The 27233-nt window shown below is 40.6% G+C and overlaps 1 protein-coding gene across 1 annotated transcript; it reads right to left on the minus strand.

The window, feature by feature from the left end:
• Positions 1-727: 727 nt before the first annotated feature.
• Positions 728-26317, minus strand: LOC136051428 (antigen WC1.1-like). The gene is made up of 15 exons (XM_065740870.1): positions 26248-26317; positions 22264-22578; positions 19645-19953; positions 17358-17672; positions 16319-16630; positions 15562-15879; positions 14488-14802; positions 9809-10123; positions 9061-9120; positions 8661-8975; positions 8433-8468; positions 7515-7652; positions 6633-6728; positions 4226-4378; positions 728-1034 (listed from the first exon to the last, which is right to left on the minus strand). Exons 1-15 carry the CDS (start codon positions 26315-26317, stop codon positions 928-930), a joined length of 3174 nt encoding a protein of 1057 aa, XP_065596942.1. The 3' UTR covers positions 728-927.
• Positions 26318-27233: the final 916 nt, after the last annotated feature.

Below are 27233 nucleotides of genomic sequence, written 5' to 3' on the forward strand. Positions count from 1 at the left end.
CTTAGCCTGAATAGTGATCTGTAGACCTGCCCTAGTAATCTCCAGAAAGAAGTTCTGTGGATCTGGGGGAGAAACTGTAAAACGTTTTGGTCTGGTTCAGCCCGGTTCTGTGACTAATGGGGTGGAGGGACCCACCAACCCATGCTCTAGGAGAGGTGGGAGGGAAAAGGGAAAAGGGTAGGGAGTTGGGTTTAAGAACAAAACAGTGGTGACAAGCTAAGGGGAAAAAATGATTTACAAAATATGATAGTGCAATTCAAGATAATATAACACAATATAATTGTAATTGAAGCTAAGAAGTCAAATGAGAGTGTCCAAAACTGAAGGCCTGACTTTAATGCTGAAGGATAGTTGGCTTGGGAGCACACACCACAAAGATGAGCAGTAAAAGAAAGGGAGCATCTTGTGACTCGCGAGAAGTTTTATCTTTCCCTCCAAACACAAAATAGAAACAGAGCAGTGAAAGTCTTTTGGGATTTGTAGTTCTTGTTCTCTTCTGAGAGCCAGGTACCTGGAAATACTGACACTCCACGGAACCGGAGAATTAACTCCCAGTGCACTACATGTTTAGATGTGCAATACTGCTAATAGAAGTCATAAAACCATGATGAAAACATACATCTGAGAAAAGATCTTTAAACAGTTTTTAATAAGAAAACACTATATGTTGAAAAAGTACCTCAATATTAAAAAAAAAAAAAAAAGAAAATACTTATAAATCAAAAGCAGAATTATCCATGTACTCAGGAAGTTTGAAAAACTGTCTTAACAATCACATTTGTATTTCTACTACATATGTTAACACTTTTCTGCAAATAAACCAAACTTATGGAAACTAAACCTAAATGCATGTTTTTCTGGTTCTGATTAGCATTTTTTGAACAGTGATGTATTCCAAAACTGTTCTGTACTGCTCATCAGTCTCAATCATTGTCCCAGCTCTTCAATGTCATCATACCCCATGTCTTCAAGAGCAGGGGATAAATCTCTCTGAGCTTGAGATGGTCTGTTTCTTGGCACGTTAGGACTCCAGTCTGAAAATGCGAAGGGAAGAAGACTGAGATAAGTACACATTCTGCATGTTGTGCCCCTGACAGCATGGGCTGTCAGTTGTCTTCTCCAGAAAGACTTGAGAAAAGCTTGTTTTATTCTACTTCCTGACACAAATATCCAAGGATCAAGTATACTTTTCTTGGAACAGCTCTAACTATAAACATTTTAAATTAAATTCAATGTGCCAAAAGAACCCGATTCCGTGTTTTCCCACATCAAGTTTTAAAAAGCATATTTTGATATCTATATCTGACATATTGAATATTTGGTAGATTCCCAAGTCCTTCCCATGAGTGTGACCTAATTTGGATCTTCCCAAGGCTACCACAGGATAATGATTAACACGTTGGTGTTTGAACTACTAAGAGGACATAACTCATCTTATTGACTGAGGGTCGTTATTGCACAGAAAAGTATGAGATGTTACAAGATATAGGGAGAAGCATCCTGGGTTATGATAGGCTTACTATGGGGCATTTAATGTAGGAATGAAAAGCAGGGAAAGAGAATTGAGGGTGGTTTAGGGAGAAACAAGAGTGAGAAAATGTAATGATAAGGGGTAAAAGGAACTGGTGGCATGTAAACAATCTGCTGCTCAGCATGCTTGTTTGGCCATGCCCTGTGTTTAATCAGCACTGTCTGTCCTGTCTTTCTATTAAACAATTGTAACTCTCTTACTGAGTGAAGAGGTTCTCCATTCCATGTGCGTATTATTTGGACCACAGGTCAGAAGGATCAGTTGTGCCAGCAACTGGAGAGACCAGAATTGGTGAAGATCTAAGGGCCACCAACTGGACTCTGGCTCTTGGTCTTAAGTGCTTACATCCCCAGGAGCCAGTATCTAGGGGAGGTCAGGAAGTTCAGTTATGAAATAGACTGCATGTGTGAGCACAGTTACTGGGGGAGTCATTGTTCACACATTAGAAGGCCAGGAGTTTCCAGACTGAGTGTCTAAGACTTGTTACTTGGGAGTGTTTTTGTGCAAGTACATGCATGATACTGGCAAGTGAAGTGGTCTGTGGGCCTCTGGGGTTTATACTTGCAGATGCCAACAACTGGAAACCTAGGATCCAGGGGAGGCTGCTAAGGTCAACTACTAGAGATCCATATTATGTATATATATAAAAATTATCCACCAACTCATGGATAACTTCATGCTAATCAGCCAGAGAAGGGACTAAGATGAAGTCATTGGTGCTAATTTTGTTTGAGTAGCATGCCCTCTATCTGTGTTGTTCTCTCTGGCTAGCCTTGTGTATCTGCTTATACTGTATTGCATATTCTTATTATGTGTGTATGCCTACTCAGCCTTGCTACTAGCTGAAGCTAGGGAGCTGCAGCCTCTATTGGACTACTAAATTTAGCAACCTCTGATAACTTCTGATTTTTAGAAGACAAAAAGAACACTTAAATTATGTGTTGTTTCTATGAACATCAGAGGTTGTCATGAAGCTAAGCAGCTGTATATGAAATCAATGGCAGCAGAGGTTCATATAAACACTGAGAATTCCTTAAAATAATGTACAGATCTACACAACTTTATACCTAAGATTAAAATGAAAATGATAACAATTTAATAAAAAAAATTTTTTGCAAACATTTTGAGTCCTAAAATGTTTTGGTCATTTTTTCATATCTTCAGACTGTCCAATATATGTTTCACTACCCCAAAAGTGGAATTCATTCACTGATCATGTGTTCCTCAGTAACACTTAGTGCACAGGTAGACTTTTCTTTATCTTAAACATCTTTATTAATTCTTTTTTAATCGTATGGGTTTGATGAAATTCAGTTCTAGGATAAAAACCTAGCTGAATCCATCCTCCAGCCATTAACTACTGTATTTAAGAATTCACAGAGAATAGGCTGTGAAAGACTGGGAAAACAAGGCAAGTGTGTGTGGCAGAAGAAAAAAAGATTAGGAAATACAGAAAGTTAAAATTCTGTATCAGAAAAAGCTGAGAACACTAACTATTTGCAAAGAGAGAGAAAAAAAGTAGGTAGATAACTGCTGACATGGATTTATAAGGAACAAATCATACCAGATACATGTTTTTTTTTTTTCTTTCTGGTTATCTAAAAGTGCTTTGATAAGAGAGTAGAGAGAACTGCAGTCAACCACAGTTCATTTTTATAAGTAAACCAGAGAAATACGTTCTAACTCAAGCTTCTGTAAACAGGATATAAATTAAGTAGGAAAAATAATATTCTTTGTGTATCTTATTGTATCAAATAAGGTTCTCTGACAGCCCTAAATACAACCAAATACTTTTATATAGTCCCAAGACAAAATACATGCTCTTGTTTTTCAGATGATACTGCTTGGTATCATCTAGATATAATCTTGGCAAATTTCTGGTGAAAATAGAATAAAATCTAATGATACTGAAGATTGAAGACGGAGGGAGAAACAAACAACTGCTAAATAGAAAGATCAGATTCTAGCAGTACATGTTATTTTACATTATAGGATTTAGAGTTGCACCAGACCGGATGTTGTCAGATGTAACATGTTATTGAAAGAAATATTCACACTGGCATGTATAAATAGAAGGATAGTCTATAAGACATGTGAACTCAGCTTTACCTGATAGTAGTGAGGTCTTTTCAACATACTGCACAGGAATACTATAAAATTTTGGTTATGAAGCAGTTTAAGAAAGATATAGACTCACTGAAATAGTCTAGGCAAAGGTGCAGAATGGTCAAAGGTCTAGCCAACAAGACCTAAGTAGAAAATTCACTAATTTAGATTGCTTCATTGTAGAGAGACAAAATACAAAACAAAACTGAGGGGAGATACGTTAACAGTCGTCAAGCACTCAAAATCTGTTGCAAAGATAAATGAAACAGTTCTATCCCCATGGAAATCATAGTAAGAGGCAGCAATTTTAATTTCCAGCAGGTGAGACAAATGAGGTAACAGGCAAGAATTCTATAGCTACAAGAGAAAAATAACATAGTTACAGATTACCTGCAGAAGTTGTGAGAACAGTTACTGAATGGCTGAAAGAGCAGTCTAACAAACATCTAACAGTAAGAGTCTAGGTAGATTGAATGATAAGATAACATCTAGGTGATCATTTGAGGTATGCTCCATTTTGATTTTCCCCGAGTTTGGTACAGTAACTATAGGCTATGAAAATTAGCAGCACTGCTCTTCTGGCCTCACCTTTCCATGAGTCCTTGTTTCTGTCACATTCTTCTGAGACTCCAGTGATTTCTTGGTCATTCTGCCCAGAAATAGAGTCATCTTTAGGTCCAGGAGCTTCTGTCACATCATCATAACCACCTTCCAGGTTATTTTCAGGTAATGGTGGGATCTCTGAAACAGTATAGGTATTAACTATAACAGGCATAGATAAACTAGAGAGAACACTAGCTTATGATTTAAAGAGAATGGTCTGCAATAATGAAAATACTATGATAATGAATGATAAGAAACTAAGGTTCCTCCAGGAGACTCTGCAGTATTCCGGATCACAGTGATATAGCTCCAGTAATTGTATATTGTTGTAACAAGTAGGAAGCAGAAATCAACATGGAGGATGAACAGGAGTGGAACAAGGATCTGGGAGAATGCAGTTAGTGGTGAAATTTACATCAGAGTACTCTTGCCCACTTTGTTTCATAATTGCACAATAACAAGTTGCTCTGTGATGTATAGCACCTATTTCCTTGTCTTTTCATCACCTTAACCACTCTCTGTTAAACTTCAGTGAAATAGCCTAGCTAAGTAGCTGCCTGTGCTGTTGCCTCTGGACATCTGGATACAAACTTGGGCCAAACCTTTGGAGAAACATATTTGCAGTTCTTTGTCTCTCATTTTCCACTGTCCTTAGAGTGGGGAATCAGTGAAACCAATCACAGATGATAATGAGTGAAAGCTGCCCTAAAACAGAGGGTTTTAGAGAGCTTTCTAGAGCAGGCTTGATCGTGCAAATAAAGACCAAAAAGTACTGAATAAAGCCAGATGCAAATTTAGTTTGGAGCTGATTCTGTGGGTGGTGCAGATTTGGAAATCTGAGGGTAGGAGAGAAGTATTGGAGAAACCAGAAGTAACTCTTGGCAGAATTCAAGCCAGTTAATTCTGAAAATTGCTCATGGGGATAAATAAACTCCAGGATGTCATGTTCTGATTTCTTAGGGGCATCTAGCTCAGTAGTCTGTACTTATCTGGAAGTCATCTCCCAGTGAACCTTAGTTTCCAGTGTTTTATGGTATATATATATATATATACATATATACACATACAATTCATATAATCAATACACATGTAAAGTTAAATTTAATCAAAGTGCTCCTGTTTCATTTTTTTACACAGTATTCAATAGTTAATCTGGATTAGAAAAAGAGACCGTATTTAGAATGATTTTCTTCTTGGTGAAAACTTCAAAAAAAGTAAGGAAAGTAAAGGCTTAAATATTTAAATAAAATTTTAAATAATTAAAAACCCAACCATAATTAAATCAATAGAAAATAAAAGACATCACAGCAGAGAATTAGAAAGCTGAGGTCCAAAACTGGTTGTGCTTTTGGAAGTAGATTTATCTGTGAGAAGGTAATATTTATGTGAGTGTTTTGATTAGTGCTAAGAAAATACAGTTCCTCTCTCATATGGCAGATTGCATTTTTTCATCACTGGGGAGAAAATTTCCTATTCAACTCCAATAATACACCATGGTTTTGTTGTTGTTGTTGTTTTGTCTTAATTCACCCCATTCATGTGAGAAATGAATAAGAAACAGTTTGCATGCTTTTACAGTTATAGTTTCTAGAACTGGATTCTGTGAAGAGTGAAATACCAACAACAACAGCACTGGCACAGGCTGCTCAGAGAGGTGGTGGAGTCTCCTTCTCTGGAGACATTCAAGACCTGCCTGGATGCCTACCTGTGCAACCTGGGCTAGGGAGCTGCTTTGGCAGGGGGGGTGGACTAGATGATCCTGGAGGTCCCTTCCAACTCCTACAATTCTGTGATACTTAAAGAACATGATCTACATTGTCATTTGGAAGATTCCCTGTAGTCTTCAAGCAATACTGTAGTAAAGATAACTGAGATAAGGTGTTTCTTTGGAGGAGAAGTAGATTCTTGGGCAGTTGGTATTAATGCTACAATGCAAAGGGCTTACGATAGAATAGGCAAGAACCCTTCTGGAACTCGTGAGAGAGCCAAGCCATTAAGTGAGAAAGTTATCAACAGAAGTAAGATGACAGAGATATGTGACTGTTGATAGGGGCATACAAATTTATTTGTTCCTGCTTTCCTGCTTTAAACATCTGTTCCAAAAGCTTTTTTTTCCTCTTTTTTTTTTTTTTTTTGCAAGGGAGTGGATGAGGTGAGGAGTAAAGGTTTGGGAGGTGGGCATGCTGAACTATGTTCTGTGGCTGCAGTGGGAGCAGCACAAAATGAATCGTCCCTTAGAGTGGAATTAGCAGAACACACAGACAGGAAACTTCTCAAGTATAGGAACTGTTTAGTTTCCTGGTAAATGCATGAGCTGCACAGTTTCAGACTGGGGCTACTAGAAGGAATCAGCTTCACTTTCTTTCCTTTGATGAGAACAAAACACACATACCTGAGAGGCCAGACATCCCTTGCTGTTCCTTCATCAGTTTGTAGTCAATCTCCTCATAGACAGCTTCATTGAAGGGGTCATAGGATAGCCTGGAGCCTGAAAGTAAAATGCATGATCATTATCAGTCTCTGTTCATACTCAGGCTGTGGTCTTGAAAAGAAGGAGGGATCTAACAGAGTCTACATGATCTGGTTACTACACAAAAAGTCACTAGGAGGTGCTGGCTAAGAATAAGTGTGGAGAAAAAGTTTTACAAAGAGACAGTAGATACTGGGAGAAGAAGCAAGTGTATTTACAAATCCATTTATTCTGTCTCTCTGCAGTTCTGAATTTCTTTGTTTAAAATTATATTTTGCTTTATATTCTAATAATCCCTTCCTGACTCAAGAGACTGAAAGCTTTCTGTATGTTTATGGCACTTCAGGGAAAGATCTCACGCAGATCCATGAACTGAACTGGAGTTATTACTGTTCATTTGTCTGAGATTTCATGTGCTACTAGCTATAAGGTTTCCAGTTGCTACACTGATTTGATGCCCTAAAAACCACCTTTAGTGAGGTAGCTATCCTTCCTTGTGTTTCTGCTGTTTCCCACTGCAAAACTTTCTACAGATTGACCTCATTTTCCACTGTCAAGCCAATTCTTCTGTCCTGTTGCCTCTGTTTCTCTCCACATAGGCAGATCACTTCAGATCCCCTACAGAGCAAGACCAGATCTAAGACTTCCAGTGGTTGTCCTGGCTGTTGAACTGTTTGACAGGGAGCAAGTGAAAATCTTAGTGCAGGATCAAGTGTCATTTACCTCAGCCACACGTCTCCTCTATTCCCCCAGGCAACTGAGATATTGTCAGCTACTTCAATGAAGCATTTTATAGCAACACACCTCTCTGCTGTGCCCTGGCTCTTTGGATTTGTCCGGCGAGTATGGCAAGAATCAAGCAGAGAAGGGCCGCCAGGATAATGCAGAGGATGACAGGTGTTGAAACTCTCATGTTGTCTGTCACTGAGCGGCGGGGTGAAGCTAAATGGAAATGAAGAGGTAGCACATAGAGGAGAACCCAGGGGACCAAAGATTGCTTCTCTGAAGCTTTCTCATGTGATCATGGTAGTAGAGCGAGGCAGATCACCTGCTGCATAATTCCTGCTCAAGGATAAAGGATTCAGCAGCTAGAAATGGTGCCACTCAGCACTCCTTTACAAAAGGTTATGGGAGATGCTTTCTGATCATCTGGAATATTAGAATCACAAAATTGGAGTGGTTGGAAAGGAACTCAAGAAATTATTGAGTCCAACTCCTCCCTGCTAAAGAAGGTTAGTATAGGGAAGAGGGATTGTTTAGTGTGGAGGAGGCTCAGGGGAGACCTCGTTGCACTGTACAACTTCCTGAAGGGAGGTTGTGATGAGGAGGGGATTGGCCTCTTCTCCCAGGCAACAAACAGGACTCAAGGAAATGGCCACAAGTCGTACCGGAGGAGGTTTAGCTTGGACATAAGGGAAAACTTCTTCTCTAAGAGAGTGGCCAGGTACTGGAATGGCCTGCTCAGGGAGATGGTGGAGTCTCCATCTCTGGCAGTGTTCAAGAGGTGCCTGAATGAGGAGCTATGAGAAATGGTTTAGTAGCTTGTGGTAATAATGGTAATGGGTGGATGGTTGGACAAGATGGTCTAGTAGGTCCTTTCCAACCTTGTGATTCTACGATTTTATTATTCTATACTTCTGATTTACCTGTTATGCAGTATCCGTGATGTTAAAAGTCCCTGATTTGATGGAAGGAAGAAAGGGTGAAAAAGGAATGTTTTACCTGCTGTAGTGGATGATGCTGTTGTTTCTGTGACACCTACAAAAGGAATGCAAGCCTGGATTAAGGAGGAGGTAACTGAAAAGTAGGAAGAATATATTCATATCATTTATAAGGTTCCTTCAGTCAGTTATTAAGAAGCTAATCACTGGGTTGGGCAGATGGCATAATGTTCCTCTATCCACCTCCCTCCTGAGTCTGTGTACTGAGCCAAAGGACTATTTTACTAACCTGAGCAATCCACAGCAGCATCCTCCTTGTGATCGCAGTTTTTGCTGAGCAAGGGCTTGGAAGGACAGTCCCAAAGAGATAGTTCTGTTCCTTTACAGTGGACCTTCTCCAGCCAGATGGGACCAGTCCCTTCCCCAAAGGCAGCCTCACTCAGAGCAGACACAGCAGATCCACAGCCCAGTTGCCTGCATACAACATTAGCATCTGCCACATCCCAGTAATCATCACAGATTGTTCCCCAGGAACCTTGATTCCAAATCTCCACTCTTCCTGAACACAAATCCTCTCCTCCTACAACACGTAACTTCTCCCTGTCTGCAAAATAAACAAACATCTGTATTGCCTGAATAGCAGTAAGGTCTATAGAGACTAATAAGGAAAAACAAAGGGACAGAAGTACCTGAGCAACTTGTAGAGTTTGGACACTCAGTAAATGTGGCTGGAGTCATTCCTTTTCTTCCTGCAGAAGTTAAATACTGAATTAAATAATTAGATTATTCTCTTAAAAGAGTGAAGGAGTTTAAAATGCCCAAGCATTAATCATCAAATGCATTTTTCCTATAATAGATCTATTTAGTAGTTGGTGGATCAATGTTTGGCTAATATAGTAAATAAGAAAATCTTCTGAAACTCTCAGATGACCTTGCTTTCTTTTCTCTTGCAGTGCCTTTCAAGAGATCTGAATGTTGTCTAAAAGTTTATATTTCAGTGGGAACACACAGATATGAAATACTATCCTAAAAGCAGGTACCAGAAGCAATCATTTAGAAATGAATGTGCACTTGCACTTGGTTATATGCATGCATGTGTTTACATGCATATAAGCACTGCTTTGCCTCTGTACATATAGAAATACATGCATGCCTCTTATCTGAGATCTCACAGTCTAATTGCATTTCACTGATTTTTAATGTTCAGATAAGCAATGACAGCATCCTGTCAGGGGTTTCCCTTGGATTTTAACACATGATTTTAATTTAGTCATTTTCAACAGAGATGTAGCTAAAATGTTTGTACCAGTTTCATGAAACTGAAAATAATATCAACTGGAAAACAAATAAACATGAGGTAAGCACCACATGGTCCATGTATGCATGTGCCAATGTATGTATGCCTGGGAGGTACAGCATGGGTGCATTTGTATTTACCAGTGCAAGAAATATGGGTCTCTTCTGCTCGATTATCACATGAATGAGGATTCCAGGGGTCTGACTGACATTGCCAGAGAGAGCTGTGTTGCTCAGTGCACTCAATGTAGTCCAACCATGTGGGCCCAGAACCTCTGCCATATTCAAAATCTCTTTCAATTTCCCCACCATCTCCACAGTTCAGGTGTTTGCATACAGTTACTGCAGTGAGTTGAGACATGCGATTGGAGCAAATGCTCCCCCATGTCCCATTGTAGAAAACTTCTAGCCGTCCAGCACAGTCACTGCCATTCACCAGCCTCAGAGCCAGGAACTCTGAAAGTGAAGATGTAAAAATGAAGTTAGTGGGCATGATTCAACACACAGTTCATTGTCCTGCTTCCAGAGACCAACCAACCATTAAGTAAGCATTGCTCTTCAAACAATAGAGGCCACTCTCTTAGTGATTTTGACGTTGTCCTAATCCAAGAATCCACAGGACTGGCTGGTACTTTATCATTCAATTGATCTCAGGTATTTCTTTGAGGCTCCTATGACAGCTGATCACACATTTTTCTGGAGCTGAGGAAGGTGCAAATGTCTTACAATGGGAGGCATATTGCTCCCTCAACCCCTCCCTAGAGTGTCAGGGACATGAGAGGTACGGGAAGCCTGACTGGCAGTCAAAGACTAGGGCAAGTAAATTGTTGAGTACCTCAGCTTCCTCCATGTCTGCCAAAGTCAGTTCTACCTTCCCATTTATCAGAGGGCCACACTCTCCTTTTTCTGTCTCTTCTGACCAATGTTCCTCTAGAATCTCTTGTTATTTTTCACATCCCTCACCAAGAGTGGTTCCATCAGTGCTTTAGCTTTCCTGATCCCATCTCTGCATGCTTGAACAGCATCCCTGCATTCTTCCCAATCCATATGTATATGCCTCCGCTGCCTGTAATTTTTCCCTACTTGGACCACCAGCTCCTTGCTCAGCTGTGCTGGTTTCCTGCCTCTTCTCTTTGATTTCTTATGTAGGGGAATTGAGAGCTCTTTTGCTTTCAGAAAAGTGTCCTTAAATAGCTACCACCTCTGTTCCATTCCCGTGTCCCTAAGGAGAGCTTCCCAGGGAATTCCATCCAGTAATTTCTTAAAGAGACACAAGTTCGCTCTCCTGAAGCTCCGAGTCTTGACTCTTCTGTTTGCCAGGCCCACACTTCTCAGAGCATGGTTGCTACAGCCCAAATCACCTCCAATCTTAACTTCTTTAATGATCTTCTCTGCATTCATGAGCACTGGGTCCCATAACACTTCACCTGTAAAACCAGGAAGCTTTCCCCAACAGACTCCAGGAGACTCTCAAATTGCTTGCAGCTTGCCGTGTTTCTTTCACAGCAGACATCTGGGTAGTTGAAATCCCATCAGGAAGAAAGCCAGCAAGGTGAAGCAAGAAGGTCTTGTCAACTGGCTCCTCTTGATCATACAGACTGTAGTAGAACCTGACCACCAAATGTGCCTTATTGGTCTGGTCCCTAGTTTTAACACACATGCTCTCAACCTGACTGGCGGTTTCACAGCAGCAGCTCTTTGCAATCTGTCCATTTCTTAATCTAGAGGGGAACTCCCCTGCCCCTCCTGCCTTGCCTATTCCTTCTAAAAAACTTGCAGCCCTCTATTGTACTATTCCTGTCATGTGGTTAATCCCACCATGTTTCTGTGATAGCTTTCTAATTGGGCTGTGGCTTCCATCTACTGCTTATTTTCCATGATGCATGCACTGGTGTACAGGCACTTCTGCTGGACTATCATCTGTATTCTTCTCTTGGAGGAGCCCTCCGAAATTCCTCTGGGACAAATCTGAAGTTTTCAAGAGTTTTTTTCCTGAAGTGACAGTGCTCCTCAGCCTTTCTCTGACAGTACATCCTCTTCTCCCATCAAATCTAGTTTAAAGCTCTAGTGATCAGCCCAGACAGTTTGCTGCCCAGTATATTATTGCTCCTCCTAGTGAGCTGTGTCCCATCTGTTGTCAACATGCCCAGTCTCTTGAAGGTACATCCAACATCACAGTACCCAAATCTTGAGTATGACACCATCCATACAGCCATTCCTTCAACTGGTCTGTTCTCTTCCTGGCTCCCAGTTGCCAACCAGGAGGATGAAGGAGAACACTACCTATGCTCCTGATTCCTTTAACATCTTCTCAAGGGACATAGAGTCTTTTTTAATATTTTGTATGTAATTTCCTAGTTGCAGCCTCCTGTAACCCAGCTCTAAAGAGCAGGAGAGGAGAGTAGTCCTCCAATTTTATGAGACCTAATAGCGTCTTCCTGATGTCCTGACTGCAGGCCCCAGGTAGGCAGCAAAACTCTTAAGAGGGATTGTGTGGGAGGCAAATGGGTGCCTCAGTGCACTTCACGGAAGATTCCCAATTACAAAGACCTTTCTCCTTTTCTTAGTGGCATCAGCTCTGATTTGGGTCCTTGATGGGATCAAATTAATGTGGTTGTTCCTTTCTGGGTCTGAAATATTATCCACACTCTCTTCTCTTTCCATACCCAGTGCTTCATATCTTCAAGGGTAAGGAAGAGACTCCTGCTCCAAGTAGAGACTATGGTCCAATCTCTCATGCGATACCAGAATCAAGACTTCTCTGGAGCTTTAGAATTACTTCAATTAGTCCAGTCCCAGGCCATGCTATTTTACTGCTGGAGTGTCTCAGGCACCTACTGCCTTCTATTATGGGCAAAATAGTCTCTACATAATATCACTTATTTCCACTTAACTGAATATTTATGATTGCTTTGGTAATTAGGAGGAAAAAAAAGTGGAAAACATTAGCAATTAAACAAATACTAAGAGAAACACTTTGGATCCCTTTCCGTAGTCCTGACTAATTGTCATTTAACAACACCCTCCGTCATCCACCTTCTACCTCCTCCCCCCAAAACAGCTCAGAGAAATGGGGAATGGGAGCTGCAGTCAGTCCATAACAGGCTGTTGTTTCTACTCCTTCATTCTCCTCTTTCCCTACATCAGCATGGAGTCCCTCCCCTACAGGATGCCATTCTTCACAAACTGATTCAATGTAGGTATCCCATAGGCTGCAGTTCTTCAAGAACTCCAGTGTGGTTTCTTATCACAGAATGTAGTCCTTCTGGAACATACTGCTCCAACACTTGTTCTCTGAGCTGCAGCTCCTTCCAGACCACTCACTCCAGCATGAGTTTATCTCCATGGCCTGCAGCTCCGGCCCAGGGCATGGTCCTGCAGGGGCAGGGCTGTGACCATCTTCAGGACTCAACCACTGCTGCACCATGGGCTCCTCCACAGGCTGTGGGATGCCCACATAAGATCAATTCATGAACGATGGCAGTAAATTAAATTAATTTTTCTCAACTTGAGAGTCTTCTGCCCATTGACAGTAATTGGTGAGGTTAAAATACAGTGTAATTCCCTGTATTTTTCTCAACCCATGAGCTTTCTTTTTTTCTTATTTTCTCCCTCTGTTCTGATGACTTGTGGTAGTAAGAGAGTGTACGTGTGGTACTTAAAACCACATCCCTGCAGTCCCTCCAAATCCCTTCACTGAGAGCAATGGCAATGCAAAAAGTTGGCCTTTTTCTGTGCTGCTCTTATTCATTTTTCTTTGCTCAAGCATGACTCCTTCACAAGCTGAAATCCCTTCAAGGGTTGTACCTGCACCAGTGTATGCCCTCCACAGGTTTAAATCCTTTCCAAAGTTTACCTTTTCCAGTGTTGTTTATTCACAGGCCACAGCCCTCTCAAGAAGCATACCTCCTCTGGCAAGGACTGTCACCTTCCAAGTCATGTCTCCAGCAATATCCCCCCTAAACTTGGGCAAAACATCTCATTAGCAAGAGATGTAGCTTAGATAAAGCATTATGAGAATGTATTAACCTTTCCTTGTTTAGAAGCATAGTGTCAAGGTCTACTAGTACACAGACATCCTTGGTTCCTCCTTGAGCCCTGGCCAGGCTTCAGGTGGAATCCAAAGGGAGAATGAAACCAGATGTTTCCAGCTAATTGCCATGCAAACATGTTTATTCAACAATAAGCTGGATCCTCTTGCAGTGAGGTTGGAGACCACACCTACAAGTGGATGCACTGTGTAGAACCTCCCAGTTGCCAGGAAAGGTTCCTCCAAATCCTCGCTGCAACTGGGGATCCACAATGACAGTGGATCTGAATGACAGTGAAGTATTAGGGCAACTGGTGAAGTATCTTAATCACTATTGCTATCCTCATGTAGTGATTAATAGTTAAGTGCATTGCCTTGTTCTGTTTTATTCTTGCTGTATCATTTCACATATTATCTTACTGTTTTAAACTTAAGTAAAGATAAACTCACTACTTTGCCTTGGTGTCTGTAACCTATGTGGTGACTTTGTCCGTTGGTAAACAATCTGGCACTTGACAGTCGCTGGTCTCCTTCCACACAAGGTGCAACCACAGCCTCTTGGTATAGCAACCCTCCAATTTATCCCCCAAATCCCTCAGCATGCACTTGTATGTGTGTGTGTATGTATGAATGCAAAATAAGGACTTCAGTATACCCTTTGTGATGGTGGGCCAGTGCTTGCAGTCAAGAGGGAATAGGTTGTCCAAGCAAGACTCCACCAATTCTCAGGTTCCCTGTTCGTGTTCTCTTTCAACTCACAGGCTATTATAGAAGTATTCTTAGAACATACCTGAGCACAGGACCCCAGCATCCTCTTTGTGTTGGCAGTTGTGATGACCCCATGGCCTAGAGGGACATGCCCAGAGATTTGATTCAGACCCAGTGCAGTTCACATCATCCAGCCAGATTTGCCCCGAGCCTTCTCCATAATGAGCAGAGCCTAATGCCTTGATGGCATATCCACATCCCAGCTGTCTGCAAACCACATTTGCATCTGATAGATCCCAGTGATCATCACAGATAGTGCCCCAGATGCCATCATGATAAAACTCCACTCTTCCTGCACAGCGTTTTGTTCCATTCACCAGCCTCACCTGCCAGCTCTCTGAAGGAAGAAAATGCAGCTGACAATGTTAAATATATTGGTAATGCACTGTTTAGTTTAATGGATGTATATTTAAAGCACATTTGTAGCATCACGTTCTTGTTAGATTCTAGTTCATTTATTATGATTTCTTAGGCAGAACTCCTGTGATGCTAAAACCACATCAAGGCAAAGGACTTATTTAGGTAGAAAGAAGGTAAATTACAAAGGTAAATGTTTAAATAATTACTTAATTGCAGTGGGTAGTAGAAGTCTAGTCATTATAAGTATATGCAGATATCACCTTACTTTAGAAAGTCTGAGAAGTGGTTTTCTAATTAAACACATTTAGATCAGAAACAGGTTCTGCAACATATGAATAACAAAATGAGAGATATGTAGCAATAGTTCTTATTTATGTATATATTTAGAAAGGCTGCATGTGCCTATACTTTTATAGAAAAGTCACAAAAGCAAATCTATTTAATTCTTTAATGTCTGTTAAAATGTGTGATAGTCACTGACAAATTAGTGCTCTTATGACTTCTGTATCTTGTTATTTCTTTTTAATTCTGTGAGCTAAATTCTTTAAGAATTTCAGATGAAGAAAGCAATGTGTGAATTAGACTTGTTTCTTTGACTATAATTTATCTCTTAGAGTATACAAGTGAATATCACAATCTCTGATCCACATCTATTTAAGATCTGGTGAGACTACAGCACAAGGTTGGCTGGAGGCAATCCTGGAAAACATTCTGTTCTTTTAGCACAGTAACTCACCAGAGCAAATCACACCAACATCTTCAGCAACTCCTGTTGGCAGTGCCGGAAAATGGGAGGTCTTGCAGAGCCCTAGCTGAGACTCATTTCCATCACACTGGACACTTCTTAAGCCCACAGGACCGAAGCCTCGTTCAGACCTTGGAAGGTAATAGGCTCTCTTGGCTATTCCACATTGGAGCTGTCTGCATACTACATGAGCATCTTTGATGTTCCAGTCATCATCTAGGACTCTGCCCCACACGCCATTGAGGGAGACTTCAACACGCCCATCACAGCGGCTCTGACCATCTGAGAGTCTGAGTGATTCAGCAAGACCTGAACTCAAAAGGTTTGGAAAATGCACTGAATAAAATTTACTTCTGCTACCATAGTAGAAATAACATGCAGAAAGGAGATGGAAGTCAAATGTATATGTTGGTAAAGAGTACTTCACACCAACAATTGAGACAGCCTGTGGTAAGGCTTTGTTTGTTTCTAAGCAAAGAAGATTTTTCACTAGAAAGCAAGAAAAGCTTACCCAGCTCAAAGGCTAGATCCTGTGAGGAATCAGGCACATCTAAATATTGTGAATTCCTCTAGAGTGAAATCCTACTGAATAAAATTTTTATGCTGAAACTGGGGACAGAAGAGTGATGGGTGGGTAGTGAAGGAAGGAGAAGGACATTAAATATAAGCTGACGTACATGACTTGGCAAAGTCATGAGATCACCAAGACTACTTTGGTCTGAGGTTGCAAAACCCATTCCTTACTTACCTGAGCAAACAACATTTGCTACTTCTTTGGCTGAACAGGTTGGATTGCCCAAAGTCACTTGAGCACAATCCCACAGGCAGGTCTCCGTTCCTTCACAGTAAAAAGCATCTCTCCATATAGGCCCATTCCCATCCACAAAACTGTTTCCTGTCTGGATTGACTTTGCATAGCCACAGTTCAGCTGATAGCAGAGAACACTAGCAGCTTTCAAATTCCAGTGGGAATGGCAGAGTGTTCCCCACGTATCTCCATGGCGGATTTCCACTATGCCAGAGCATGTGGTGCCATTCACTAGTCTGCTCCCTGGGCACCCTGAATATAAGAGAAAATGAATACCAATATATCATACTGGTAACTGTTTATAAGCATGATCTAAAAAGTGGCTTGGAAATGTAAATTAATTTTCCATAGCAATGAGAAGGAGTAAAAGTGACTCCACTGGCCCCTAGAACTTCTCCACATATAACTAGATTTCAGTCCCTCCTATTTTACTAAGGATGATTAGAAATCATAATCTGGTCTCCTTCACAATATTAAAACTTGAGGCACTAGATTTCAGAGATCTGAGTGAACCTTAACCACTCTGACCGTATGTATTTGGGTCTCCAAACCCAGGCCATTTGTCCAAGGACTCTGTTAAGCCTGAACCAGGCCTTCAGTCCTTGCCTTAACTATGTGGTTGGTGTAACTGTCCTGTCTCCTGCTGTTCCTGACTGTTCTCTCCAGTTCAACCCTCTGTGTTCAGATGCTTTGAACTATACCCTGGTGGATGCACTCATATTGTCTCACTATCTGGACCCAGTTCATTCTCCCCTGAGGAGTGGCCCTTCCCTTGCTCTTGCCTGGCACAAGGAACATTTCATAGGGAGAGAGAGCAGCCTTATGTTAAGAGTGAAGTGCAGCCTCAGCTCTAGGAAATTCCTGTAGCAGCAGGCAAAATACAGAGCTTGGCTATACAGATATCTTCTGGTTTTTGGGTCCATATCTGTCTCACAGAAGCAATTTTTCATTTCTCCTCTTAGCCCTTTCCATTGCTCACCTGAGCACATCACACGAGCATCATTTCCAGCAGGGCATTCATTCTGATCTAGTACGCTCACAGAACAGCCTCCCGAGTATGAGCCATTCTTGTAACAGCTGAATGTACCGTTCCAGAAAGACCCATTTCCTTTTCCAAAGGACTGCCCATTTGGTATTGATAGTGCAACTCCACAGTCCAGATGCTGGCAGAGAGCATTGGCAGCTGGAAAGTTCCACGAGTAGTCACAGAGTGTTCCCCATGAGCCTCCATGAAGAAGCTCAACTCTCCCTGAACATCTGGTACTGCCATTTGCCAACCTGTATCCACCATAGCCTGTAGGAAGAATAAAGAACTTAAGCATTTGTTTATTTAGTGCCATTGCATTGAAAATTGTAAGAGAAACCTAGTTTATTAACACTTTCTGTGTCCCAGGTTACTGGGTAGAGTGTTAAACCAGGAAGTACATAAGCCAGCTCTGAAACAACTATCATCCATGCTGTAGCCTGTACTACATGTCTGAAAGTCTTTTAACTCTTGAATTTCACTCTCTCGTCCTCTGCTTGGCCCACTTCTCCTCCAAAATACTGCTGCTACCTTGTAGAATTTTTATTTATTTTATTTTATTATTATGATTATTTTTTGCAGAGACTCTCAGAATTCTAATTACTGTATTACTTCTGGTGCATGTGGGAAATACAGAGTAGGACCTACTAGTAGCACTTTCTCTCCCAGTAGCAAGCCCTCTCACATTACTCAGTTGCCAGCAGCTGTTCAGTGCAATTCTCAGCTTTCATATATGTCACAGCACAAGGTACTGAACACAAAAGGCCATGTCCATGAGCAGATTCACAATTATGTAAGTGTGGTATTGGGTGTCTTACTGCGATCCCCACAGTTATTCTGTCTTCTCATACTGTTACTGCCTATCCTTGCACAATATTCCTTCAAATGAAACCTCTGAGCTATGAATCCTGGAGGACAAAAACAGGAGCCCAGACCTGTCAGTCACAGGCATCTTAACTAGGCTGTCTGGCTGCCACAGCTCCCCAGACAGGGCTCCAGAGCACAGTGTCCAGTGCGACATTTCCAAGGCAAGTTTGAAACTGACTGCAGCCCTTTGACTGGAGAAGTCTCAAGGAAGACCATATACTCTCCACAACTGCCTCAAAGGTGGTTGTAGTGAGGTGGAGGTTGGCCACTTCTCATAGGTAACTGGTGATAGAACAAGAGGTAATGACCCTGAGTTGCACCCTGGGAGGTTCAGGTTGGATATCAAGAAAAAATTAATCTCAGAAAGAGTGGTGAGGTGTTGCAACAAGCTGCCCAAGGAGGTGTTCAAGAAAAGGGCAGGTGAGGCACTGAGTGGCATGATATAGCGGTCATGGTGGTAATGGGTTGATGGTTGGAGTAGATGAACTTAGTGGCCTTTTTCAACTGTAACAATTCTACGGTTTTCTTTTATGATTCCGTGGCTGGGAAATGAGCATGAAGCAAACTCCATTCCAGGCTTCTTCTGTAACCAGGTTGTTGCCATCATCTCTGGCTCATTTTTAGTTTTCAGTTGAGAAAAATGTTGTTTTCTATGTCCAATCATATTTTTTTAGTAGGTGTCAATGCGAGCTGTACTTAAAGCCCAAACTGTATGAAATTCTTAATGATACCTGACAGTTATAGCTATATTCATCCAGGCTTCTGATAACTTCTTTTTTTTTTTTTTTTTATAAATATTTGTAACTTGTGCCTCCTATGATTTTTCAGAGGTGTGTAGCTGTACCTCTCCAGTTTTATAATTAACTGAAGTACCAGAGTTTAACAGAGAATCACAGAATCATAGGGGTTGGAAGGGACCTCTAGAGATCATCGAGTCCAACCCCCCTACCAAAGCACGTTACCTACACCAGGTCACAACACACAAAATAATAGAGCAGAAAATGCATTTCCCCTTGTTCCTGATTCTCTGCTCTGGTTATCTCTCCTTTTATGCATATAAGAAAGACAAAGAAGGAATTTTCAGCACTACAAAGCTCATACCTCTAATAGCATAAGAGAAATTACAGTTCTTTTGAGATCTCCATCCCTGGTTACAAAGTAAAATTGTCAGAAAGGATGTGTTAAATGCAGACACTCAATAGAATGGAAGAGAGGCTGCACTCCTTTACTCCTGGGCCTTCCTTGAATCTCAGGCATAGGGGAAGAAGCCTAGAACCCCAAGGACCATAGAAATATGCAGAGGCTCAGAGTGGTGGGCTGTCAGGAAGAAAACATGGGATACATGTAAACTACACCCATCAGTCTGAAGTCTCACCTGAACACAGAACATAAGCATCATGAGAGCATGCCTTACTATGTGGCAATATTCTGGGACAGTGCCCCAGGTGAGTCTCGTTCCCCACACAGTGAAACTCTTCTTGCCAGATAAATTCATGCACTTCTTCAATGTGAGCTCCTCTCAGGACATCCACAGCTTGGCCACAACTTAGCTCATTGCATATAACGGAGGCAGAATTGAAATCAATATATGAATAACAGACTGTAGTCCAAGTTTCTCCTTGCTTTATTTTCAGGTGCCCCGAGCAGGCAGTGTCCCCTCCAGACAGATGCAGCCCTGAGAAACCTGAGTGGTGGGGAAGAGGGGAGAGGAAAACAAGAAAATCAGCATTGAGTGTTGATTACACTATTATAATTTTGTCTCTCTCATGCGTTCATTGTCAAAACACAGGGTATGCACATCTCTGAGGACCAGTGACTTTTAAATACCTGTATACTGCTGTATACTGCTTGCAACATATTTGAACAACAGTAATCCTCAAACAAACAAGCAAACAAATAAATAAAAGTTTATGTTCTTTTGTCTTCTCTATTAAAAGGAATAGGAGGCCGAAGTGCCTCAAAAAGAAGAAAACCCTGCATTATACAAAAGTCAAGGGATGTCTAGAAGAACATAAAGCAGAATCAACTAAAAAGGCCTCTATAGTATGGACTGTAGGTCTACAGGTTTATTAGTTCAAGCCATTGACTCCCATAGGCTTAGTTGAATGTCTCTGCACATAACTTCATGATTTCCATATTTCTGGAGGTCCTGTTCAGGTGAGACATACTATATTCGCTGAGCAGACCCTGAATGAAATCCCTCTCAGTTTTGATGGAACATGGTAGCTGAGGCACTGCAGCTTGTGAGAGGAACTACCTGTTCTGAAAACAGCATTGCACTGCTTTTCTTCTGTGGTGTTGCATTTGAAGTAGTAGACTTACTTCCACTCAGACGGGGCTACGCATAGCCAGCTCGATGCCTGTATCTCACCTTTCTTTTTTCCTCTACTCAAGAAAATTCTTGAGGTTCTATAGATCAGACATAAAACAATAAATAAAACAATATTTTTTCTTTGGTGTTTGCATTTTTTTTTCAGCTTCACAGCACTATTAGCAGTGAAGTACTTCATATTATGTCAGTTTCACCACTGTTCTTTGGTGAGACATATATTTGTTTTTTCTTCTTAGAGGACATAATATGGAAATTGTAATGGATTTGTTCTTGTGCAGTACAGATAATCATCATAATGAATTTATAGCAGTGCAGGAGTATGGAAAATGTTATTCACATGAGTACAGTCAAGGGAGAGCTTGAGTTTATCAAGAGTAACTCCATAGCCTGGGAGAGTATATGGCTTTGAAGCATTGGGATGGTGGAGTCCTCATCCTTGCATGGATTTCAGAAATGTGGGCATGGCACTAAAGGGCAGAGTTTCATGATAGGTAAGTCAGATAGACAGTTTAACTTGGTGATCTCAGGACACTAAGGTTCTGTGGTACTGTGATTCTATGCTTATGCAGGGCTTTAGCCTCCACGGCACCAGATTGAAGGGTAACATGGTGGGATGAAAGCAGTCCAAGCAATTTCTTGTGTCAGGGACAACTTCTTGATTAGACACTAGATCAACCAGAAGATACAAACATATATTCAGTAACAAGAACTGATTAGGGTTATGAAAATCTTTGGTAGCCTTCTTTGCCCCTGAAATAGTGGATTTCCAGATCTTAAATTGAGAGAGAAAGAAGAAAAAGTGCAGAGCAAATAGAGTGCAAGAGAAAAAAAATCAGCTTATTCAGGAAACTGGTAAATAAAATACCATGATGAGTAACTCAGATGGGTAGAGGAGCTCAGGAAAGCTTCTGGATCTTTAAGGCAGGCATCTTCCAAGTGTGAGAAGAGTCCCATGCTGTTATGTTTAGAGGTTCAGATCAGTGAGGAGATGAACTATGATCAAATTACTTGAGAGTATTTGACCTGTATAAATTCATGGGATGCATCTAAACTGGTCAATGTTCTTTCAAATCCACTTTCTCTAAAAAGAGGCCATTTTCAAAAGACTGTAAAGATTATGTCCCTAGCAACAGGAAAAAGGCTAATTTCTAATTAGATGAAGAAGATGGAGGTAAACAAGTACAGTAAGCATAGATTTTCCAAGATTAAACCATGCCTATGTGACCTGATTGTTTTCTCTGAAAAAAAGGTCTGGTTTGTGGATGAATGGCTAAGAGCATTTACTCATTTACTATTTGAATCAGAACATGATTTCTGTGGTGGGTTGCAGCATTTCATGTGTTGACCACAAATTTGGGAATGCCTTGGTCCATCTCTGCCTACGCTCCTGATTCTGGGGTGTGTTTGGGGGGAGGGAGGAGGAGGAGGGGGGGAATCAGAAGTAATTATGTGTAACTTACTATGTCTATTTCTGTTTTATATCATTGCTGGTCAGCTGAAATTTTAATGGTGGTGTGACTTATTTCAGTTCAGAGGACACAGAGAAAGTGTTACCTCTGTGCTGACCACAGTACTACATTTTTTCCATCTTGGACAGAGGTTGATCTCAGTTCCTTCGCATTGTGGGATTTCTCTATTATTAAAGGTTATATAACTTCTTACCTGAGCAGATCACTCCAACATCAAAATAATGAGGGCAGGTAAAGGCACCCCAGCCTGCATGTGGGCAGTTCCAGAGGGCAGATTCATTACCATGGCACTCAAGTCGATACAACCATGTAGGTCCAGATCCTTCTCCAAAAGGAGCTCGGTTAAGGGCTTGAACAGCAGATCCACATCCTACTTGCTTGCAAACAACCTCAGCATCTTCTCTGTTCCAGTCACCATCACACACAGTTCCCCACTGATCCTCATGCTTTATTTCCACTCTCCCAGAACAAGGGCCAGTTCCATTTGTCAGCTTCAATTCATCATCTCCTTCAAGATGGAGACAGAACAAAGTTACAAAAATGACAGAGCCTTATCATTGCTATCTCTTGCAGATGATTTATGAGATTATTAATTTCTTAATTCTTAAATAATTAAATATTATTTTTAAAGGTCACCTTTCTAAATAGTCCCCCACAAAGTTCTCAGTTGTTTGTTTTGTTTTCAGGGTGTTATGTCTGTATTTACAAATTTGAGATAACCAAACTGCTAAAATGTATGTTATTTCTAATGACATGCAAGCTTTCCCTCCTCCTGACCTATCAGAGATGGGAAATGCTAAGTAATGTCCCTGGCCTGTGTCTCACAAGGGCTTCAGTAGAAGCTTCTCATTTTTAATGTTCTTCCTCAATTTCTTCCACTCAGACAAACTATTATTTGCAACTAAGTGCCCCCAAACTCTTTATTCTTTTCCTAATACCCTACCATAGACACGAGTCCCCTGGTCAGGGATATGTGATGAAAAGAGGATGTCTCATGAGGCTGGCCTCATCAAAGGCTGGTGACATGTTTTGTGAGAAGCAGCAGGATAAGCAGAAGATGGACAGGTAGGTCTTCATGTTGTTCCTTGTGCCCCACTCTTTCTTGATATAAGACCGATTCCCAAAGAATCCTTGTTTCCTTTTCTGCTCTGCTTCCAGTGCCTGCTGCTCTGTGATCCTCTATTTCCAGGTTTATTTCTCTCCAGTAATATTGTAATTCTTTTACAAATGGTTCAACACAACATTACACAAAGAGCTGATAATATAAAGATCTTGAAAGAAGAGTGAAGGTGCACATGAGGTTTTCTTGCTTTATTATGTTAGGCTACTTCTATAAAAGCTTCAGTTATTATTCAGAAGCCTGGAACAAGGACTTCAGGCCAAGAAAACACAGGAAGAATTTTATTACATTTAAATGCTGGAATGATGATGGGACATAGAAGAAATTCATAGAAAGCCAAGACTACCACAGCCTGCTAGAGCTCAGAAAACAGGAAAATATATTTGAGTTGTATTTCACAAAGACATTGGGAAAAATGAAAGTGGATAATTTAGTATGTAATAACATGAAAAGAAAAAAAATTGTTCTGGAATTTTTTTCCTGCAGTCAGAAGTTTTAAGGTAGGAGTTTTGGAACAACTTTTCCTTAAATGTTTTTGTTTGTTTGTTTTGGTTTGTATTTGTATTTGCTTGACTACAAAACATACATATTGAGTTAACTTTCTGAATCCTAATAGACAGTAGTTTATTGTATACAGCACTGAAAAAATACAGTGAAACAACAAAAAAGAGATACCTCCAGCCAAATTCCATTAAGAACAATTACTGTTGTATTGAAACAATAAATATGGCATTCATTTTGTTAGGTTCTGTGTTAGAAAGTTCATCTCCCCATATAAAGGAGCACAGAGGAACAGTGGCAGGTAGGGAAATCCCAATAATCCATTCAGTGAAAAAGGCTCCTGCTGTGGCACTTTCTAGGACTAGGACTATCCAAGGGTATGGGACAGAGTAGAGGACACAAGAAAAACCACCCAAGGATTGCAAAAGGTGGGATGTTTAGAAGAAGAAGAATCAAAGGTGGAGAAAGGAAGGATCAAGATTGCTTGGGAAGGAGAAAGTATAGGAGAACTGAAGGAGAAACTGACAAAAGGGACAAATAGGCTGCTGGTCAGTAGACTTGTCTAGCTATAACCTGCACCGTCTGTTACATCTTCTTACTCTATTCTGTGCATGTGTGTGTATGGAAGCCTAAGTGCCAGCAGCTGGTGCTGGTCCACAGGTCATAGAGGTCTATATCTTTGATACCAGCAACAGGAACGAATGAGAGTTCTGTATGTTAGTGTGTGACTGCTAATGAATGTGAAGCTGGACTATCCAGTGAGTAGATTAAGCTGGGCATGTTCAGTTTGCAGCCCACAAGCCACATGCAGCTCAGCGTGACTCACAGTGCAGCCTGGCCCTGCCCCTCAACTTCAGCCAAACATTGGTGCACTAATAACCCCATGTGGGCTGAAACAAGGGTATGGGGCACAGTGTAGTACCAGCTCAAGTTATGGCTAATAAGTTTATGGATTCTGACACTGACTAACCACAGTTCTGTGAACAGCAAAAAATGTGTAGCCATACTTTCCATTTTGACAAAAGAATTTGAGAATGTGCTTCAAAATTGTTGAAAAAAATCATCAAGATCTTGGTTTATTTGCTAATGAAATAACACTTTGTGCCTTAAGACTGTTATACTTTAGTCTTGTTTTGTAACTGGTAGACACAAATCATGGAAGAAGCTCAGCAGAACAAGAAAAAAATAAGGAAGAGAGTCTAATAATATTGCACAATACTGTGAGACTTGCACAAAAATTTCAAGATTAATTCAAAAATCACTAAATGTGCTAGCAAACTACTAAGAGATCTTAAATTCCATAAATATCCCATCTACATGGAGCAGGATGCATTGGTATACTTCACTTTCAGAACATACATAACCTATGCCTTCACTAGAAGAGATTTTAAGAATGGTTTTTCAGGTAGTCAGATTAATCGGTGATAACATGACTTAAACCTTGGAATAGAGGTGAATCTCAAATGAACACCAGCATGTAATGCATATAATTATTAGCTTAATATACATGGATGTTTGAATTACACACACAACACTGAAATATTTGAAAGGCATTTTATATTTCAGAGTAAAAGAAGCTCTGTTGATTTTGTTCTGAAACTAAAAATCTTGGGGCACATTTTTTAAACTTCTGATGTCTGTGCCTCTGACATTGTCCTCACGCTGCCAGCTCCCTATGGCTGAAGTAGTGTGAAAGTATGGCCAGAGTGTGGGTCATAGGTGCAGATGATGGTGTGCCAAGTTAAAGCCACTCTGTCCTCGTTGTTAATTACTCTGTTTCTGCTTCCTCTTGTTACAAAGAAGTTGGCAGAAAACTGACTATCTTTAGTACAGTTATGCTGCAGAGATGTCTAAATTCAAGTGTTTAATATTGCTGATCACACTCCTTTGCACAGAGAGTCTTGTCCCTCTTCTTATGTGTTTGCGTCCACACAACTGGTGGAAACCTCTTATGACTAGGGCTTTGTTACATTAAAGCATTAACCACGAAGTTTATTTTCATCATACAGGGATGAAAATGCCATTTTTCCAACTCCATGTGTATAGAGACAAAAATGTGAACTCCAAAATCTGGTATTTATTGTTAGTTTCAAATACATACACATAGATCTACAACAGCATGGAGACAAGTACTGGTGAAATTCAAATGCACAGAAACAATTGAGTGGTCAATATTACTCGGTCAAATGCTACTGCAAACAGCAACATTTTAACTGTTTCAATAAAGACCTAGATTTATTCACTCCAACTGCTTAGATCCCATCAGGGGAGGCAAGACAGTAGTAAAAATACCCAGTAGGCTTACATTATAGCTCAACTCTTCACTAAACTTGGACTTGAAAAATGGCTGGTAACTGATGTCTCAGTAAAATATAGAACTCTTACAGATGGTTTATCCTTCTTTCTACCAGGATCACCAAGGAGATTGAATTAAAGATGGAAATGTATTTAAACCCTTTATTGACATTTTGTCTTACGGAGTAATGAAATAACTCAGTATATATTACTGAATTTACATTCTCTTTCTGAGAGCCTTAAACAGATTAATTTACTTACCCAGGGAAGCCTTAATGGTGAGGAGAAAGAGCCACAACACCAGAGTTGAAAGATACTCTTTCACTGTCATCCTTACTGTGGCCAGATAAAAATTCTCTGTTAAGCACTATATACATCAAACTCTCTGCATGCATTTCTCTCTGTCTCACAAATAACTACGAAGGAGGAAATATATAGATTCACATACTAGCATGAGCCATATGAAGGAACCAATCAAAATTTTGTTCACCTTTTTAGACGTTATCAACAGATAATCTCAAATCTGAATGAAACTAAACCTCCAATAAAATTTGAAAATTGTACCTGTGACCATATATGCGGAATGCCAGCATTTCTAATGTCCCCATCGATACCGTCATTTCACTATTGGCATCAGCATGTGGTACAAGCAGAGCAATACATGAAATGGCTATTTCTCAACTGATAAAGCAATATAAAAATACAGAATGCTGGTCTCTTATGAATAGCTTTGCAATGAAAAAGGGAAAGAAAATTCCTACATTTGTAACTCATCAGTCTCCTTGGGAGCAACTGTACTTATAAAATCCAGACAAGAGGGGTTTATTTCTGGTGGTAGTGTTGTGAATAATAAATGACACCTGCTCTGTATTTGTAGTGAGGATTGTCCAGGGTTTCCATATTCAATTAAAACCTGAGAACTTTTTGGGCAGAAGTCTTTGAAAGACCATCTTCCTTAGGACACAAATTACTGGACTTCCTGTCTTCTCTGCACTGAGAAATTTTGCAACTGTCTGTACCATATCCTTTGGCTCATTGTCTGAGACAGCATAATTATTTCAGGTACCAAAGGTGGGTTTTTTATTTGCTCTTTTTTTTGTTGGTTTTTTTTGGGGAGGGTGGGCGGGCAGGAAGGTGTCCTCTTTTGCCACAGGGACGTGATTAAGGCCTCCTTAGTGATGAAAACTGGAGTCTTGATCACGATGAACGCAGGTCATGTACCTATTACCAGGGGACTACTGATGTCC

This window comes from Cyrtonyx montezumae, unplaced genomic scaffold, assembly GCF_038088225.1.
Source record: "Cyrtonyx montezumae isolate F1298 unplaced genomic scaffold, pur_monq_1.0 scaffold_3, whole genome shotgun sequence".
Lineage (NCBI taxonomy): Eukaryota > Metazoa > Chordata > Aves > Galliformes > Odontophoridae > Cyrtonyx > Cyrtonyx montezumae.

Bases quoted from the DNA above. Each gene is read 5' to 3' on its own strand.
- LOC136051428 (XM_065740870.1), bottom strand. From the start codon at position 26,317: ATGACAGTGAAAGAGTATCTTTCAACTCTGGTGTTGTGGCTCTTTCTC. The intron at 16,631-17,357 runs GTGAGCAATGGA...TCTTATATTCAG, and splicing joins TGCTCGTGTGATGTGCTCAG to GGTGCCCAGGGAGCAGACTA. The intron at 6,729-7,514 runs GTGTGTTGCTAT...TTTTACTTTCAG, and splicing joins AGCCAGGGCACAGCAGAGAG to GCTCCAGGCTATCCTATGAC.